Below are 15,591 nucleotides of genomic sequence, written 5' to 3' on the forward strand. Positions count from 1 at the left end.
TTGTAGAGGACGACGAGATCTACAATTTCCATGTAAAAATTCTTCGCTAGCGTCAATAGTTTACGAGTAATTTGCAAAAAACTGTTTTTTCGTTTTTCGCCAATAACTCGTAAACTATTAACGCTAGCGAAATACTTTTACATGGAAATTGTAGGTCTCGTTGTCCTCTACAAGAAAGGTCCTATACAATTTTCTCGTATCTCCAAGGGTTTAGGAGTTATTGAGGAAAAACGAAATTTTTTTCCAAAAGTTCGCCGTTTCGACGCTGGGATGGTCGGATTTTGTCAACATCAATAAAATGCCAAATAATCATACGTAACTCATTAAATATCGAAATTAGAAGATAAATGGACTATTTTTAATTATCGGAAATGCGTTTTCCTAAGATACATACATTTTTGGGATTGACTGTATAGCCAATACATCCTTAAACGAAATATATTGCAAATGAAATGCCTCGGAAATTATTAGAAATTCCACGTCTGCGGAGTCTGAATCATTGGTACTAATGCGAAATCGTTTGTAAAACAGGCAAGAAAGTGTCCGATTACTTCTCTGGCACGAACTGGCGGGTGCATCAAGATTGGCTCTACTGCAAGTAAGCGGAAAGAACGCTTGAGAACGACGTGTATCGGTGACATATTACTGTTTTACTGTACAGATATCATTACGAGGACGAGCGATCGTTCGACACCCCAGAAGCGCAGTTGCTGCACTTCCTGGAGCGAACTCGCCAGCCAGGCTGGCGATGGAACGACATGAAACAGCCGTCCCAGCCGCCAGAATATTCGGCCGGAAACGACACCGATCGCAAATCTAAACGTGAGTTCGAATATCTTCGTACGATCGTATCGAACGATCTGTACGATCGAGGGATCTTTCTGTTCCAATAGCCACGCCGTACAAAGCGGACAAGGACTCGTACTACTGCGACAGGGACTTATTGATGAGTCTAGTATTCGACGCAAAGGTAACCGAGTGGTTTTCAAATCCCAGCACTGCACGCGTAGAGAAAGGGTGAGTATCGATACAACGTTCTGCTTGAAACAAGACGAAATTAAAGTTAGCTGTCCGTTTGAGAGTAGCTCGCAGAAAGAAGCCGAGTATTCCATTTCGTAGATATATCTTCGCAATTTTAATTCCGACACGAACAGAGCTCGTTAGCTCTTCGGGATTAAATTTCTCGAAAGGGAAACACTTACGGAGAGATAGAGGAACTTTCAAATGGGCATCCGGCTTCGACGAACTGCGCTTCATAGAATTCACTGCTCCAACGATAACGACGTCGAACAGATTTTCGTTTCAAAACTAGGTTTCGCTTTCTTTTTATCAAACAAATTGTTAACTCGGTTTATTCCTCGCGTGTCGATATACGATTAAAACGTCTCTCTCATGAGGTCTCGCGCAAGTCTGTTTCACTGTGTCAAATTGATACGAGGGACAGACGAGGCTCTCGAGAGAAAACCTGAGGCAAACGTGTCATCGGGCAAGTCCTGCGAGCCTACAATCGTTTCTTTTCCGTTACGTTTTCTGCACGCTTAATCACGAACTCGTTCTCTCTCTCTCTCTCTCTCTCTCTCTCTCTCTCTCTCTGATCACTCCGCGTTCTATCCATCGTCAGGATTTTAATTGAAAAATGAAACGAATGCATCCATTTTCTTTTTTACTAATATTTACCACTTTGACGCCATGCAGACCTTTAGCTATGCTGATGAATCTGCTGCCCAGGTAACGTCAATCACAAACGCACTTTACGTTTTTAGAAAATAACCAGCTGGCTACCTAGTGTTCTACCGCTATTTTTACGAGCTGTACGACGTTCTCATTTTCATGATTAGTTCGTTATGACTGTCCACGTATCGCTCCTTCCTCTACCATTTTCCCACCCCGAGCATCAATTTTTGTTTCGTCAATTCTTTTATTTCTTACTCACGTAACGTTCAACGTATAATTTAACGAAGGGTATCGTCTACTGAGAACGAAGCTCGTCTCGGGACTGTCGTCTCGAAGAGGAACAACAGTCTGGATGAAGACGGAGCGACTTTGTTAATTCTATTCTCCAGTAGTCAGAATATTTATATCCGTCTGTTCGCGTAACGCCGAGTATCGCTATAATCGTACAGAGCTTAAGGGATGATCGCTTCCTCTTCCGGGGTTTAACAGAATCCTCCCCGTAGGAAAGACTTCCAACAACGCTTCGGCGTAAGGCTCGCCTTCATGGCTACTCGCAGTGGCCTGACGAGGTGGCAGGATTTTCTTCTGGATAAAGAGAGCACCAGTCCCGAGGATCATTTCAGTAAGCGGTACGCAGGGGCCATCGACGAGGTCTGGTACAAGCGGGCGGTGGAACAGTACTATGTTCAACCGGAGAGTTTCGTGTTCTCCGTGCCAATCGACGACGAGGGTGCCGACAACACCACCCTCGTCACCGCCAGTCGTGCCATTTTCATCGGTACGCTGACACGTAAAAACCCATGAAAATCATAGTAGCGACCCGTGGTAGAACGATCGTTCATCGGGAGTTAACGCGACCTAAACGTTCCTCAGAGACTGACAAAGCGAAAGCGCCAGCAGCCGTGGTCGGGTTCCAGTTCCAACACACCGCTCTCCAGGCCCTGTTCCAGAATATAACGTTCAGCTGCGACGGTTCCAGAAGCTGCAACGCGAACTGCGGCGCGGACCCCTACGCTTGTTACTTGCTCGACAACAACGGATATGTGATCGCGGCTAAAGACGAGTCAGACGCGGGCAAATTCTTCGGGAGACTATGGGGACCGATCATGTCCAGTCTGGTGAAGGAAGGAGTCTTCGAGAGGATCAGGATATTCGACTATCAAGCGGTCTGTTTCAAGAGCAAGGGTGGTAGCAACGACGCGAGCATCTTGTCGACGGTAAGAAGACAGCTCGGTATTTCGTTTTTCGCTGGTTGCAAGTCGTGAATTAATTACTGGGTATCGTTCAGCCGTGGAAGCATGCACAGAGGATGGTCTCGTGGCTGATCGGCCATGCAGCTTGGGCCTGGGCGAACGCCGGTATATGGAGTTCCGAGCACGCGGAGGCTTACGCTTATCCGAACGAGGAGGAGATCGTTCCTAAGAACGACCCAGAGAACGAAGAGAAACGACCGGTCGACGCGAAAGACGAGAAACTGTTCGATCAGAAGGTTCTGATAAATCGCACGCGACCGGAAGCTTGCGACCAGGAGGTACTTCAAACGAATCGATGCTTCGTCGTTTTCCCTCGTGGAAAAATTAATTTCTCCGAGATTATTCCCTTTTTCAATTTCAGGTGTATCTGTATCTACGAAACGCGTCCTTCGACTCGAAGTCGTTCGACACGGAACTCGACATCGGGAACTGTAGCAAGAAGTCGTACATCGTGCAACCGGTCGACTCCAGCAACATGCTGCTCGTGGTCGTGCACATGGACTGCATGGAGGCGAGAGAGCCCGCGTTAACCATTGTCCCCGAAGAGATAATGTACGAGAACAATTCGCTGGTATGCCAAAAGGCACAGACCACTCTCAAGCGGAAGAGACCTCAATCGTGCATACGGTCACACCCGAGGGAAAGCGAGATCAAGGATCTCTGCGGCTCAGCTTCGAACGCGGCGCCGAACGTCTACCTGATTCTACTGCTCTCAATGATTTACGCTCTGACCACCCAGAGAATCGTCTTTGACCAACGTCGCTCTTCGAACACAAGCCGCTCGTTTCTGTTATCGAACGATTCGGTTCCTTCAATTACGCCAACGCGAGTGGGTCTCTCGAGGAGAGACATTGAAAACGTCTCGCGAGATTTCCGTTGCCAACGTATCGAGAGTCGTTAAATGTCGGAGGGGTACAATTCGAGGGGAAGTTCCCTTTAAGTGCTGACTATAGTTACCGTGATTCTCGAGACGTCTAGTATCATACTTTTAGCGAAGCTGTAACAGGGAGAAGTTCTTCGAGTCCAAATGCTGGTACTTTGACCACGACCGCAGGCAGGGTCTGCGTTCGCGTTAACTTTGTCCTCACGATCGTTCACGTGATTTGAGGATCGTGATACGGGATCGGGGTTGATCGATGTTCAAACTACCCGTGAATCGGTGCCGAACTAGTCCTAAAGAACGACCTTACTGCCCGATACGCGACGCGACATTTACTCCGTACACGCCCCTGCTCCCTAGCTTCTGTCCGTCGTCTCGCGCGTTCGACTCTCATGGTGCTCAAGTCGTGCAGTCTGGCTACTGACGTCGATTGGATCCGTTACGAATCGTTTATCTGTCGTGAGAGCTACTCGAAGACTTTGCAATTGCATTTCTTTGTTTGTACGATTATTATCTGAAAGAGAGCTGCTACGAGATCGAAGATAATCAAAATTTTGTAAATCGTCAAGCGTGGGACATACCGCCGGTAGTCACTCGGAGAATCGAGGCGCAGAAGCGACAGCTAGCTCCGGTTTGATTGCGTGTAATGCGAGTTTAATAACTCAAGAGCGGTGCAAAGGACCAAGTTGATTCGCGCGAGAAACGCTCGTAGGTAGACGGAAGTTGCGATGGAATGATGAAATCGCATTTACCACGAACTCAATTCGCCACTGGTTCGCTCAGTCGCTTGTCTTAATACGTGTCGACCGTTTGGGTATTAGATAGAATTTTGCGGAGGAGGAGGAGGAGCAGGGTCATATGCTGTATCGGCGTTCATGCGTTTACGATATACTATGAGAAGACGTTCACGCGTACATATAAATAAGTACATTTCGCGCTTTGTACATTAATCGATTGTAAAACGTGTCGTTTCATATTTATAGAGATTACGGATATTAATTTTGTATATTAATGTATTATACGAGAGTTACGAGGATGTGTGCCTTTGGACACGCGGGGTTGAAAAGAGGAAATATGACAAAGTTCTTGTTGTATGTTTTTCAAATAAACGATTGATACCTCTACTTCGTCGGCACTCTGCTACCTTGGAAAGAGAAACAGAAACGACAAGAGATTTTCGCCTGTGAAACTAATGGTGTTACTTGCGTTACACAGAGTTTATTACGATTTCCTATGTACAATGGCTTGCCTATGTAAAACGAGAACGTTTCTCATCAAAACGGCAAATGTTGAAAAAACAGACTGTTACTTCAATTGACATTTACCTCCCTTTCTACGATCTCCAATATGGTCTTCCGTTGCATATCCTTGTAGATTTTATCCACCAGTTTCTCCAGAGGTGCTCCGTCCTTCATTAGCTCTTTCAGATTGTGCATCGTACCGTCTGATATCCTGTGATCCGTCACGCGATCTTGATTGAAATTATACGTTCTGATCTTCTCATTTCTCAACTTCGATCCCATCTGTTTTTTACGTAACTGGCTGATGAACGAGGTCTGCGCCTCTAATTGGTCCTCGTACAACAGAATTTTCAATTTCTTCAAAGCCAACTGTTTATTCTTTATCTGGGATCTCTCCGACTGGCAAGTGACAAACTTGCCAGTAGGTAAATGAGTTATTCTGATCGCAGAGTTCGTAGTGTTCACGTGTTGCCCTCCTGCCCCAGATGCTTTCTTCGATTCTATCTTCAGATCCTTCTCGTTCAATGTTACGTCTACGTCCTTGGGTTCTGGACAGACCGTCACCACGGCTGTGCTGGTATGCATACGACCAGACTTCTCCGTCACTGGGTTCCTCTGAACTCTGTGTACGCCGCTCTCGTACTTGATTTTCTCGTAGGCTCTACCGTCGGTTATTAGTAAAGTCGCCTTCCTTATTCCTCCCCCTTCGGTCTGGAGCAGCTCCATTAGCTCGTAATCGAATCCTAAGTGATCAAGGTAGCTCATATACATGTCTAACAAATCTTTAACAAATAACATAGCTTCCTGGCCACCGACGCCAGGAGCTATCTCCATGATGATGCTTTCATATTGTTGAAAGCCTAAATTTTCTGCAATATTTTCAAAAATCCTCCCGTCTATGTCTCGCAGCTGTTCCTTGTACATCTCCTTTTCTTCTTTAGCTAGCTGTTTCATTTCTTCGTCGTCACTCACTGTAGACAAATTGTTCGTAGAAGATGAGTCGTTTTAACAAGATCAATATATTACTCCGCAACACTTAACTGGACTTACCTAGATCGTTCAAACTTCGTATATTCTCAGTCACTTTAACTTTTTCATTCAACAATTGTGGAATATCACGCAACTTAAGAATTTCAGAAATACTTTCGTCCTTACAAACCTCATTTTGATGAGCGTCAACGAGGCGATTTAAATACTTTTGTAGACCAGATTCCAAAGCGGAAACACACTTCTCTGTACTGAATAATGTAATTCTATAAGTAGTTACCTTGTAAAGGTTATGAAACAATAGATCCCATGACTTCAGTGCTTCAACTCTATTAATGACGCCACCGTAATATCGGCAAGTACTGAACACGCACTCTTTCACAAGAACCAACATGTTTTATAATAAATCATTTCAAAACAGTGCAAGTTACGTTTGTACAATAATAAGACCGAAGACAACGCGAGTAACACCAAAGGAGGAACCGCTTCCGATACTTACCGTCCAACGGATCCATCCGAGTTTTGAAATCGAGAGAAGATTTAACTACGAATCACAGATCACGCTCGAGGACACGTGGGCGCTCGTAGCTGCCGCGCGAAAATTCAAAAATTACGCCTGTCTGGCGGTGCACGGTACGGGGGTACGAGTGATATCCGAGTTTCATCGTTTCTCAAGGTATGGCGCTATGGTAGAAATTCCTCAAATCGTACACACTGACCCACGAAACTTGTATACACACACTTTCAAAGTATGCAGACGATCACTATGTTTTCGTTGTACAAGCTCGCGGTGCATCATTGTTGTTTAATTTAATGAATCTGTACATCAGCGAACGTAAACTGGTAAGTAGCATGCATGCGAAGTTGGAACGAAAAGGATGCTGCATGGGTCGTATCGATTTTCTAACGAGTACACGTATATAATTCCTATTACATTTAAATAACATATCCTGCTGTATCTTTCCCCATAATATATAATCACACGTACACCTACTGGCACTTCTACACTTGGCATAGCGCAAAAATTGCAACGTTACTATTATCTTTGAGAGATTATAATTATGATCTATATTCAATCTTCGTATACATCTTATTAGTACAGATGCATATTTCCTAACTAATCGTTTAACTATAATCGTCTCAACGATATTTATGAACACGTGTGTAAATTTAAAATAACGGCCGGAGGTATATAGGAGGAGGCTTACGAAAATGTGAATGCAAAATGATCAGCACTCGACGAGCTTCTCGCGTTTCGCTCGTCTCAATAGCAACATAGTCAGTTAGAACTTACAAGAGTATTGTAAAACTGTAATAATAAACTAAACAAGATGCACTTAACTGGAATCTTGTCGTCAATAAGCGAGGCTTATCATTTAAATGATTGATGTTAACCGTGGCAGGTAAACGTGCAGCAAACAATATCGGAAATGAAAAAATTCAATCTGGCGGATGGTCGTATGCAGTCGTATGCGCATCGATACACGGTGCGAAAAGCTGCATGCGCGCCACACGCGTGAACGTGCACAAAGTCACGAATTCCTTCGAGAACTGTTGCGCGTTTGCCGAGGAAAGCGTTAAAAGGAATGCTCGTGAACGAGGAGCAGCTCGCAGGGCCATCGGTCGTTCCGCGAGGAACGATCGTTACTCATTTACAATAACGTGGCCAAAGTGCTGCATAACAGTCAGCCCAGCTTTGATGTTCGGGGCTAGCGTACCGCGCGAGAGAGATAGCAAACAATCGAGAACGGAGGAAGATGTACGTACGCGTGGTAGATACCCAGTATAGAGCGGCACGAACTGCTACCTACGATTCACAATACGTACAACTTGCTCGCTCACCGTTTTTCTTTAAAACTACATGCGTATTTCGAAAATAAGCGCTCGCCTGCGGTAGTGGGTAAGTCGCAAAATGATGCACGACGATTCTGTTAAAAACACTCGACGCTGGGGACGATAACGTGTACTCATTAACGATTTAATCGCGGACGCAATGAAAATTGATTTTAATGCGTATTTATGTGTGCAGGCATTTTAATATAATATAAGGAAATCATGGAACCTTGCGAGAACCGATCACAGGAAAGAGTCCAGGAGGGAGGTAAGATCGAATTAAATATTTTCATTCCCGATTACTTTATCGTCCCAATTTTTATTATGTAACATTTGTTCGCTGCGAAATTATGATTTTTCTTTCCATTCGGTAACCTTTTAAAGAATAGTTTTACCTTCCAACATCGTACATGATTCACTTCTCTGGCTTATCTCTCGCTATGAAATCGCGAAGCTCGTGAAATCGTTAATCGAACCCGTGAAGGAAGATCGTCACCTCCTTCGTTTGTCGTATCGTTGTAATAGTGATAAATGTTCACTTATATTCCGTATAGTATGATAATGTCAGATACGTAACAGTATAAAAAAAATAGTACACATGTACTTAACGTTTTTTCAACGAAGTATGTACGAACACTGAATGAATATATTATGTGATAATTAATAATTAATTCGCAGTAAATGATTTGAATACATTTTGAATTCAGGAAGTACCTTACAATTTTTTTAACGATGGACATGCCTGTCCTCCTGTTCTCATATTTTTAATTCTAATTATTTAATTAGATTATAAAATTGAAAATTAATAGAACACTAATATAATTCGAAACAATTAATTAGATCAAATTTCCAGTGGAATCTGAGATGAATCATTCGATTTACAGACTGTAGCTTCTTCTGGCAGGATTACCTCGATGCTACAAACAGTGTTGAAGTGCCACAGATTTTGTTCCCACACGTGGAACTGACGCTTCAGAGTGGTATCGAAATCGGCATGTCTTTGGAAGTGCCAGTTAAAAAGAATGAGAACGAAGAAAACGTGAATTACTGGGTGGCTTCCATCGTCATGGCATGTGGGCCGTTGCTCAGACTGAGATACTTCGGTGGCGATGACAGATCATTGGAGTTTTGGTTCAACCTCACCAAAGAGGCTGCTCACGAGCTTGGCTGGTGTGAGAAGAACGATAAGAACTTACAACCACCCGATGTCGTTCTTCAAAGATCACCAGATTGCGTGGAAAAGTTGGCTGACTTCTTGCAAATAGCCAGGACTATTCCGCCGCAAATGTTATCAGGGGTCAGTAGAAACTTTGTAGAAAGAGATCTTCCGATCAAAGCAGACTATCGTTCAACCTTAAACTTTCTTACGTAGGATGGACTGAGCATGACTGAGAGGATCAAGCAAGGGATGAAAGTCGAAGTCAGTGATGTACTGCACCCGTACAAATTGTGGGTGGCTACGGTAAGGAGTGACTCGTATACTGTGTCCCCTTTACGTAACGTGATTTTATTCACTTTTAATCATTTCTAGATCATAGAGAACGTAGGAGGACGCCTGTTGTTGAGATACGACATACCTGGTTCTTCGCGTAGAGATTTTTGGACGTTCTGTACATCGGAATACCTTCATCCGTATGGGTTTGCGTCTAAATCGGATCCCAGTTGGTTCTTGGAACCGCCCAGTTCCATCGTACAAACGCATACGTACGAAGAATGGAAAGACTTGTTAGACTCCGTACCGAAAAGTTACGATGTTCCGGAAGAGTTATTTAATAACTCCATAGATCATCCGAAGCATCGCTTTACAGTTGGGATGAAGTTAGAAGCTTTGAGTCCTGTGGATCAGATAAAGATATGTCCTGCCACCGTCATAAAAGTGTTCGACGACGTTCATTTCCTCGTACACATCGACACATACGACGAAATCTCAAAAGGAATGGACATCGAATCGTCTCTGCTTAACAGTACGGAGAAAAATACTTGGCTCTGTACCGCGGAGCATCCATACATCTTCCCGGTTGGATGGGCAAAGAGGCACGACATCAAGTGAGTACGACAGATCCTTCTCAGTTGACTGGCGCGTTATATCGCGATCTAACATTGACTCGAATTTCGTTTAGAATCGTGCATCCAAATGGATGGACCCCGAAGGAGGATGAATTCGATTGGGACGAATATTTGAAAGACACACGAGCGACCGCTGCGGAGGAGAACCTGTTCCCCGAGAGACAGAGCGCGATCGACGCTGGGTTCGAATGCGGTATGCGACTGGAGGCGGTCGACCCGGAACGCGAAAATGTCATATGCGCCTCGCACATCGCGAAGATCGTCGACAATCTTTTATGGTTGAAATTGGACAACTACGAGAATACAAGACCCGAGCATATAGTCTACATGCATTCCATGCAAATATTTCCCGTCGGATGGTGCGAGTCCAATCACTACCCATTGAAACCACCGAAGGATTACGTGGAAGTCTGCAAACAGTTACAGATGCCCGAGAAGGAAGCGAAGAAGACTAACATTCTGGACATACCGATATCCGAGCCGCGTTCTTCGTTGTGGTGTCCGAAGATATACTTCAATTACCGTTGCTTCACCGGGCCTATGATCTCTAAAGGGAAACTGGCGACGCTACCGAAAGCGGTGGGACCCGGTCCCGTGATCTTGGTCATGAGAGAAGTCTTGTCGATGATCGTATCCGTCGGATACAGGAGCGCTCGGATACTGAAGGTCCTTCAGTGCGACTCCAAGCCGGATCCTGGATACCACTTGGAAGTTTTAAAAGCGAAACATAAAAATAACACGTATCGCGCCAGCGTCGCTGTGGTCACATCCGGAGACATGGTAGCCGACTTTTGTCGTAATATATGTAAGAAACTGATGGTATGCCCGAACTTGTTCGGCCCGTTGTATGTACCGGAGAACGAGTGCCCGGACAAGTGTTACAAAACGACCAAGACAAAATTCAGTGAGTAACTGGATGAAACTCGGTTCGTTCGATCCTTCCATTGAGTCACTTTTTAATTCGCATCTGTTAATAATTGCAGCATCCGTGGGTACGGGACGCAGAGGCAAACCGAAGGGTTACACGAGCATCATGGTACAAAAGCCGAAGCCGTGGGGTGGCAGGCGGAAGAGAAGACGCGGCAGATGGGCGAACAGAGAAAAGGAACTGCACGAGGAGTTCGAACACGAGGAGGAGATGCCGTTCATGTCGTTGGACTTGGTGAAACACGCGGACGGATCAGGAATCGAGGAGACGCTCGATGGAAGGCCGCCACTTTCCGAGATAGACATAATGATTCAGAAGGATTTGGAGAAAGGGGAGAAGTCAGACGAATTCAAGACCGAGCCTCCTTCCAGCAACGCGTCTGACGATTCCGGAAGTTCGTTTAACGACAATAGGAAGTCGAAGGACGGAGGTAGTCCCAGCAGTTTGGGCAAACAGCACTCCTCGAAGTTCAGCCAAAGTTCCACGGTCACCAGGGCGAGTAAACGAGAGCGCGATTGGGACACGAGCATCGAGTCCGACGGCTCGGACGGGGACTCGGAATACGTGAGAATGCAGAAGAAGCAGAGACGACCAAAAACTCGCAAGCTCGATTCGAATCCACTGTTTTGGAGCGTGGACGACGTTTTCAGATATCTGAGGAAGACGAACGATTGCAAAGACATCGCGTATCGAGTGAGACAAGAGGTAACGTGTACGAGATCACGGAAGGAAATGATTCTTCCTCCGTGTACTGTAATAATTTGTAATTCTGCTGTAATAATTTATCTTTCTTCATTTAGGAAATCGACGGGCTAGCGTTTTTACTATTGAATCTACCATCTCTGACGCAGCACATGAAACTGCGGACCAGTTTAGCCATGAAGCTGTGTCGTCACGTCGAACAAGTCAAAGTCACGTTCTTCTTACGACACATAAATGAAGTAGAACCGGAACAGTATCAAATTGTATAATTCCAATTGATAGGTAACAATTTAACTCTATTATTTATATAGTGTAATATAACGACGGACGTTGACGCGTTATAATTGTATAAATAACGGCGAGAGTTTTAATTTATACACGTATTACGATGCAAGACTGCATTACCTTTAAAAGTACATCGTATATCTAAATTATACTCATGTATATTTAAATTATTTTTCTTATGTCATACGTTTTTTTGACGTTTAAGCAACTAACATTTTGAGAATTTTTTTTCGTTTTCGAAGTGTATAAATAATTGTATAAAGTAACACAGATGTTTTATCGTTGATCTTACTGTTATTCACGTTTACACGGGACAAATGTATCAAACCTTCATTTTGTAAATTGACAATAAAACAATAAACGCATCAGTGGAATGCACGAAGTCACCCTAAAATACTCGCTCGTCGATCTATATTCGCAACCGTTCTCTTGGATATTTCGTAGACTCTATACTTGTCTAAACTATACTGGTCAACGCTCTGCCAAATTACAGACACTGTGGGCGGAATGTCAAACGGGAATTAGCGTAGTAGAGACTACTCCTACACAGATTTCCTACCCAGTTTCATCCTAAGAACTGCATCCTTCTTGTCAAGATAAAACGATCTTACGATTATCGTTGCATGCTCATGCTATGTATTGCTCAATCGGCGCTAGAGAGGCTTTCCCGTTTATAGAATGAAATGAAAGAGACACGATACTTCCTACTAGGCATCGACTTATTTGGCGTTCCGAGCGTCCCGTGGACAAACGCGGTGTATCAATCATCACCAAAAGAAATAGCGAGTAGATACTCAGTAAGCGATACTCGTATTCTTCGCGTGTGGCCCGAAGACCTAACACGTTCACGTGGATAATCGTCAATATAATCTATATTCGAATCGGTAGACTACACGGTGCCGTGGCATCGTAACACCGTCCTCAAAGAGGAAGGTGATAATCAATTTTGCTGAATACACGTATACGTGTAACGCTTGACCTATATTTTTATATCCTGGCCTATAGATGCCTACGATCGAAGGCTTAAATTTACACAGACGTATCTCTTGCCGGAAGAGAGGCCCGTTTATTGACTCTTCGAGGGTACGTTGCCTTGATACAATATTTGTATCTCGACCGCGAGAAAATTTATACTCGTATACTCATGTTTATCGTCGTTCCGAGAAACTGTGTTTTATCTCGCGTCGTTCGTTCGCAACGTTTCGATCGAACATCGACAACGTCGATCGTGAAACTAAGATATATCGTGGCGGAAATGATTCTCACGCCGCATGAATTTCAATGGAATAACGTCATACCACCGAGGAACTAACATCCCTCGCGTAACAATGCTCTGTTTGCCTTCAGGTCCGATGCGGATCAATTTAAAAATGTATCGCTTCCCCTTTTTGCAAAGCACGCGCAGCTGCACTTTAGAATCCTATACATAGAGCGTACATTTACTCAGAGGGCGCGTCTTTTTCGAATCTAGCGCGACGGATATACCTTTGATCTGTCTCGACCGTTATTGGCCAGGGGACACTCATTCCCTTAAAACAGTGCTCACATCATCCCACGGTATCACATCGACAAAGGAATGACCGAGCAAAGAAACGTGAAAAAAGAAGAATAACGGGTTCGATGAATCATCGCCTGACAGATCTATCGATAAAAACGTAATTTTATCTCGGAAAATATTTACATCCGCTGGCGATGGTCTCAGAAATGTCAAGTCTTTTCATAGAGTTCCCTTATGTGAGCGAACCGTAAAGTTCAGTGAAGAAAGCACGTACTGGTGTGTGAATCAGTGTGCCCGAGGCTGTTCGGGTGGGGATCGTGTCTGCAACACATGCACGTGAACATTCACACACTGGTATAGTACCGTACGGTGCGTTACGTGCGCGAGTTGGAGTCAGTGGTTTTTCGATGATGCCTTGGTGACGACGGAATTTTAACGTGTCGAACGAGTACGAAAACGTTGAGACAGGTGAGGCACTCGTTACAGTGAACGATCGAACAGGCTCTCTGTGTCCGTAGCTCGAAGACGTCGCTCAAAACCCGTGAAACCCGCGAACGAACGAAGCGTCGGCGATCAATGTTGGTTCGCGGGTGTGCCCGTTCCCGTTCGCCCAGCCCGATGTGTTCCCTTTTTCCCCTTTCGGTCCCCATGGGAAATCCGTATCCCGACCGGCGTTCGATCGATACATATTTCTTTTGACCGTCGTGTGAATCAGGTAAACGCGTGGTAAAAGGTGCGAATGAACGAGGAGGACGACGGTAAAATATCCGTCGACGATGTTGTGATTTCGAAGGACGAGTTCGGTGAGATCATCGCAACACCATCACCTGTTCCCGTGAATTGTGCGCGATACGATTGCGTTCACCTGTTCTATTTTATTGGTTCCTCGAATGTCTTTCTACAGTGCGTCTAAAACGCAGCTCCGTTCCGCAGTTAGCCGGTCCGTTGACACACGTCTACTTTTCTATACACACAGATATTGTTCGTTACTCTCTTGCCGCGGAGTGCACGCCCATTTTTCACGTCTCCATTGGCAACTGCAAGTCGCCTAACATTTCCATTCTTATTTCTATGCGATTCAGAAATATCCTCTCGCTCGTTCATTCCAAAGTAAATATTTTATACGATACACACATACACGTACGTGTAGATGATTCATTACGATGGTTCCGTACACAACGTCGTAAGTACACATGCACGCAGAGAAACTGGTTCAAACGGTGTTAAAAAAAAAGAACGTGCTCGTGAATAGTGAGTAGAATTAGTAAAGGTCGCCGGCGATAATTTCAATCAGATTCGTTTGAATCGCGAAGATTGAGACGGACGAGTCCATTGAAAACCATTTCAATTTGTAATTTACGCTTCTCGAAGAGAGACACGCGTAACGAATTAGCAGTCTACGTTCTGTATGTACAGAACAATCGCGAAACCGCTTGTGCTATAAAAAGTTCTAAGTACTCCTTCTTTTAAAAATGTTGATACGATGGAACTTCTGTTTGTAGATCAAGAAAATACCGGCCGATCATGAAGCTTATCGTGTGCATTGTCTCAACGCTGTTACTGCAGGCATCGGCTTTAAGTGAGTGTAATACCCTCATCACGTTTCATGCATATCGGTCACAATAAATTCGAAGTACATGACAGTCGTTACAGTCAATCAGTTTCCGTGATAACAATCTGTGATTTTTAATTATTATAGTCCGTATCCCGGATATTATAGGAGGTGAAAACAGTAGCAAACCGCCAGATGCAGATAGCTATCACATAGAATTAAGAATGTATTGGCTATACAGTCAATCCCAAAAGTTTATGTACCTTAGAAAAACGCATTTCCTATCATTAAAAATAGTGCACTTTTCTTCTAATTTCGATATTTAATGAGTTAAGTATGATTCTTTGGCATTTTATTGATGTTGACGAAATCCGACCATTCCACCGTCGAAACAGCGAACTTCTGGCAAAAAATTTCGTTTTTCCTCAATAACTCCTAAACCGTTGGACTTACGGGAAAATTGCATACGACCTTTCTTGTAGAGGACGACGAGATCTACAATTTCTGTATAAAAATTTTTCGCTAGCATTAATAGTTTACGAGTTATTGACGAAAAACGAAAAAACAGTTTTTTGCAAATTACTCGTAAACTATTGACGCTAGCGAAGAATTTTTACATGGAAATTGTAGATCTCGTCGTCCTCTACAAAATGAGCCTAAATACGCCCCCCTAAGTCCATCCGTTTGGAAG

At 44.2% G+C, this 15,591-nt stretch overlaps 4 protein-coding genes across 18 annotated transcripts in view; 3 read left to right on the plus strand and 1 right to left on the minus strand.

Annotated features, from left to right (window-relative positions):
• stj (voltage-dependent calcium channel subunit straightjacket) overlaps nucleotides 1-5,109 on the plus strand; it is an 11,719-nt gene extending 6,610 nt beyond the window's left edge. For 2 of the 4 annotated variants that reach the window (XM_018034647.2, XM_018034649.2), the window contains 8 exons: nucleotides 532-598; nucleotides 662-822; nucleotides 894-1,017; nucleotides 1,696-1,728; nucleotides 2,178-2,452; nucleotides 2,548-2,891; nucleotides 2,963-3,205; nucleotides 3,289-5,109. In XM_018034647.2, coding sequence (XP_017890136.1) covers nucleotides 532-598; nucleotides 662-822; nucleotides 894-1,017; nucleotides 1,696-1,728; nucleotides 2,178-2,452; nucleotides 2,548-2,891; nucleotides 2,963-3,205; nucleotides 3,289-3,828 — 1,787 coding nt within the window. In that variant the 3' untranslated portion in view covers nucleotides 3,829-5,109. The remainder of the gene's footprint in view (nucleotides 1-531; nucleotides 599-661; nucleotides 823-893; nucleotides 1,018-1,695; nucleotides 1,729-2,177; nucleotides 2,453-2,547; nucleotides 2,892-2,962; nucleotides 3,206-3,288) is intronic. The other 2 variants (XM_018034648.2, XM_018034650.2) reach the window with 1 other exon arrangement.
• The window catches only part of LOC108631005 (peptide chain release factor 1), a 31,066-nt gene extending 24,508 nt beyond the window's left edge, over nucleotides 1-6,558 (minus strand). Inside the window, exons 1-3 of one of the 2 annotated variants that reach the window (XM_018034656.2) lie at nucleotides 6,099-6,558; nucleotides 5,133-6,019; nucleotides 4,982-5,056 (exon numbers count right to left, since the gene is read on the minus strand). In XM_018034656.2, coding sequence (XP_017890145.1) covers nucleotides 5,039-5,056; nucleotides 5,133-6,019; nucleotides 6,099-6,429 — 1,236 coding nt within the window. In that variant the 5' untranslated portion in view covers nucleotides 6,430-6,558 and the 3' untranslated portion in view covers nucleotides 4,982-5,038. Of the gene's footprint in view, nucleotides 1-4,981; nucleotides 5,057-5,132; nucleotides 6,020-6,098 lie in introns of those variants that run through there. The other variant, XM_018034657.2, reaches the window with a different exon arrangement.
• A 106-nt stretch (nucleotides 6,559-6,664) lies between these two features.
• On the plus strand, nucleotides 6,665-12,244 carry LOC108631065 (scm-like with four MBT domains protein 1). 2 transcript variants are annotated; one of them, XM_018034766.2, is made up of 8 exons: nucleotides 6,665-6,878; nucleotides 8,065-8,136; nucleotides 8,753-9,165; nucleotides 9,241-9,330; nucleotides 9,400-9,914; nucleotides 9,989-10,839; nucleotides 10,919-11,568; nucleotides 11,664-12,244. In XM_018034766.2, exons 2-8 carry the CDS (start codon nucleotides 8,091-8,093, stop codon nucleotides 11,832-11,834), a joined length of 2,736 nt encoding a protein of 911 aa, XP_017890255.1. In that variant the 5' UTR covers nucleotides 6,665-6,878; nucleotides 8,065-8,090; the 3' UTR covers nucleotides 11,835-12,244. The 2 variants fall into 2 exon arrangements, with proteins under 2 accessions (XP_017890255.1, XP_017890254.1); XM_018034765.2 differs by lacking the exon at nucleotides 6,665-6,878 and adding an exon at nucleotides 6,905-7,935.
• Nucleotides 12,245-13,362: 1,118 nt separating this feature from the next.
• Nrg (Neuroglian) overlaps nucleotides 13,363-15,591 on the plus strand; it is an 8,878-nt gene continuing 6,649 nt past the window's right edge. For 3 of the 10 annotated variants that reach the window (XM_026818550.1, XM_026818551.1, XM_026818552.1), the window contains exons 1-3: nucleotides 14,175-14,288; nucleotides 14,851-14,927; nucleotides 15,048-15,071. In XM_026818550.1, the coding sequence (XP_026674351.1) occupies nucleotides 14,239-14,288; nucleotides 14,851-14,927; nucleotides 15,048-15,071 (151 nt within the window). In that variant the 5' untranslated portion in view covers nucleotides 14,175-14,238. The other 7 variants (XM_026818556.1, XM_026818558.1, XM_026818557.1 and 4 more) reach the window with 7 other exon arrangements.

Source organism: Ceratina calcarata, unplaced genomic scaffold (assembly GCF_001652005.2).
Source record: "Ceratina calcarata isolate Rehan_Ccalc_2016 unplaced genomic scaffold, ASM165200v1 scaffold8, whole genome shotgun sequence".
NCBI lineage: Eukaryota > Metazoa > Arthropoda > Insecta > Hymenoptera > Apidae > Ceratina > Ceratina calcarata.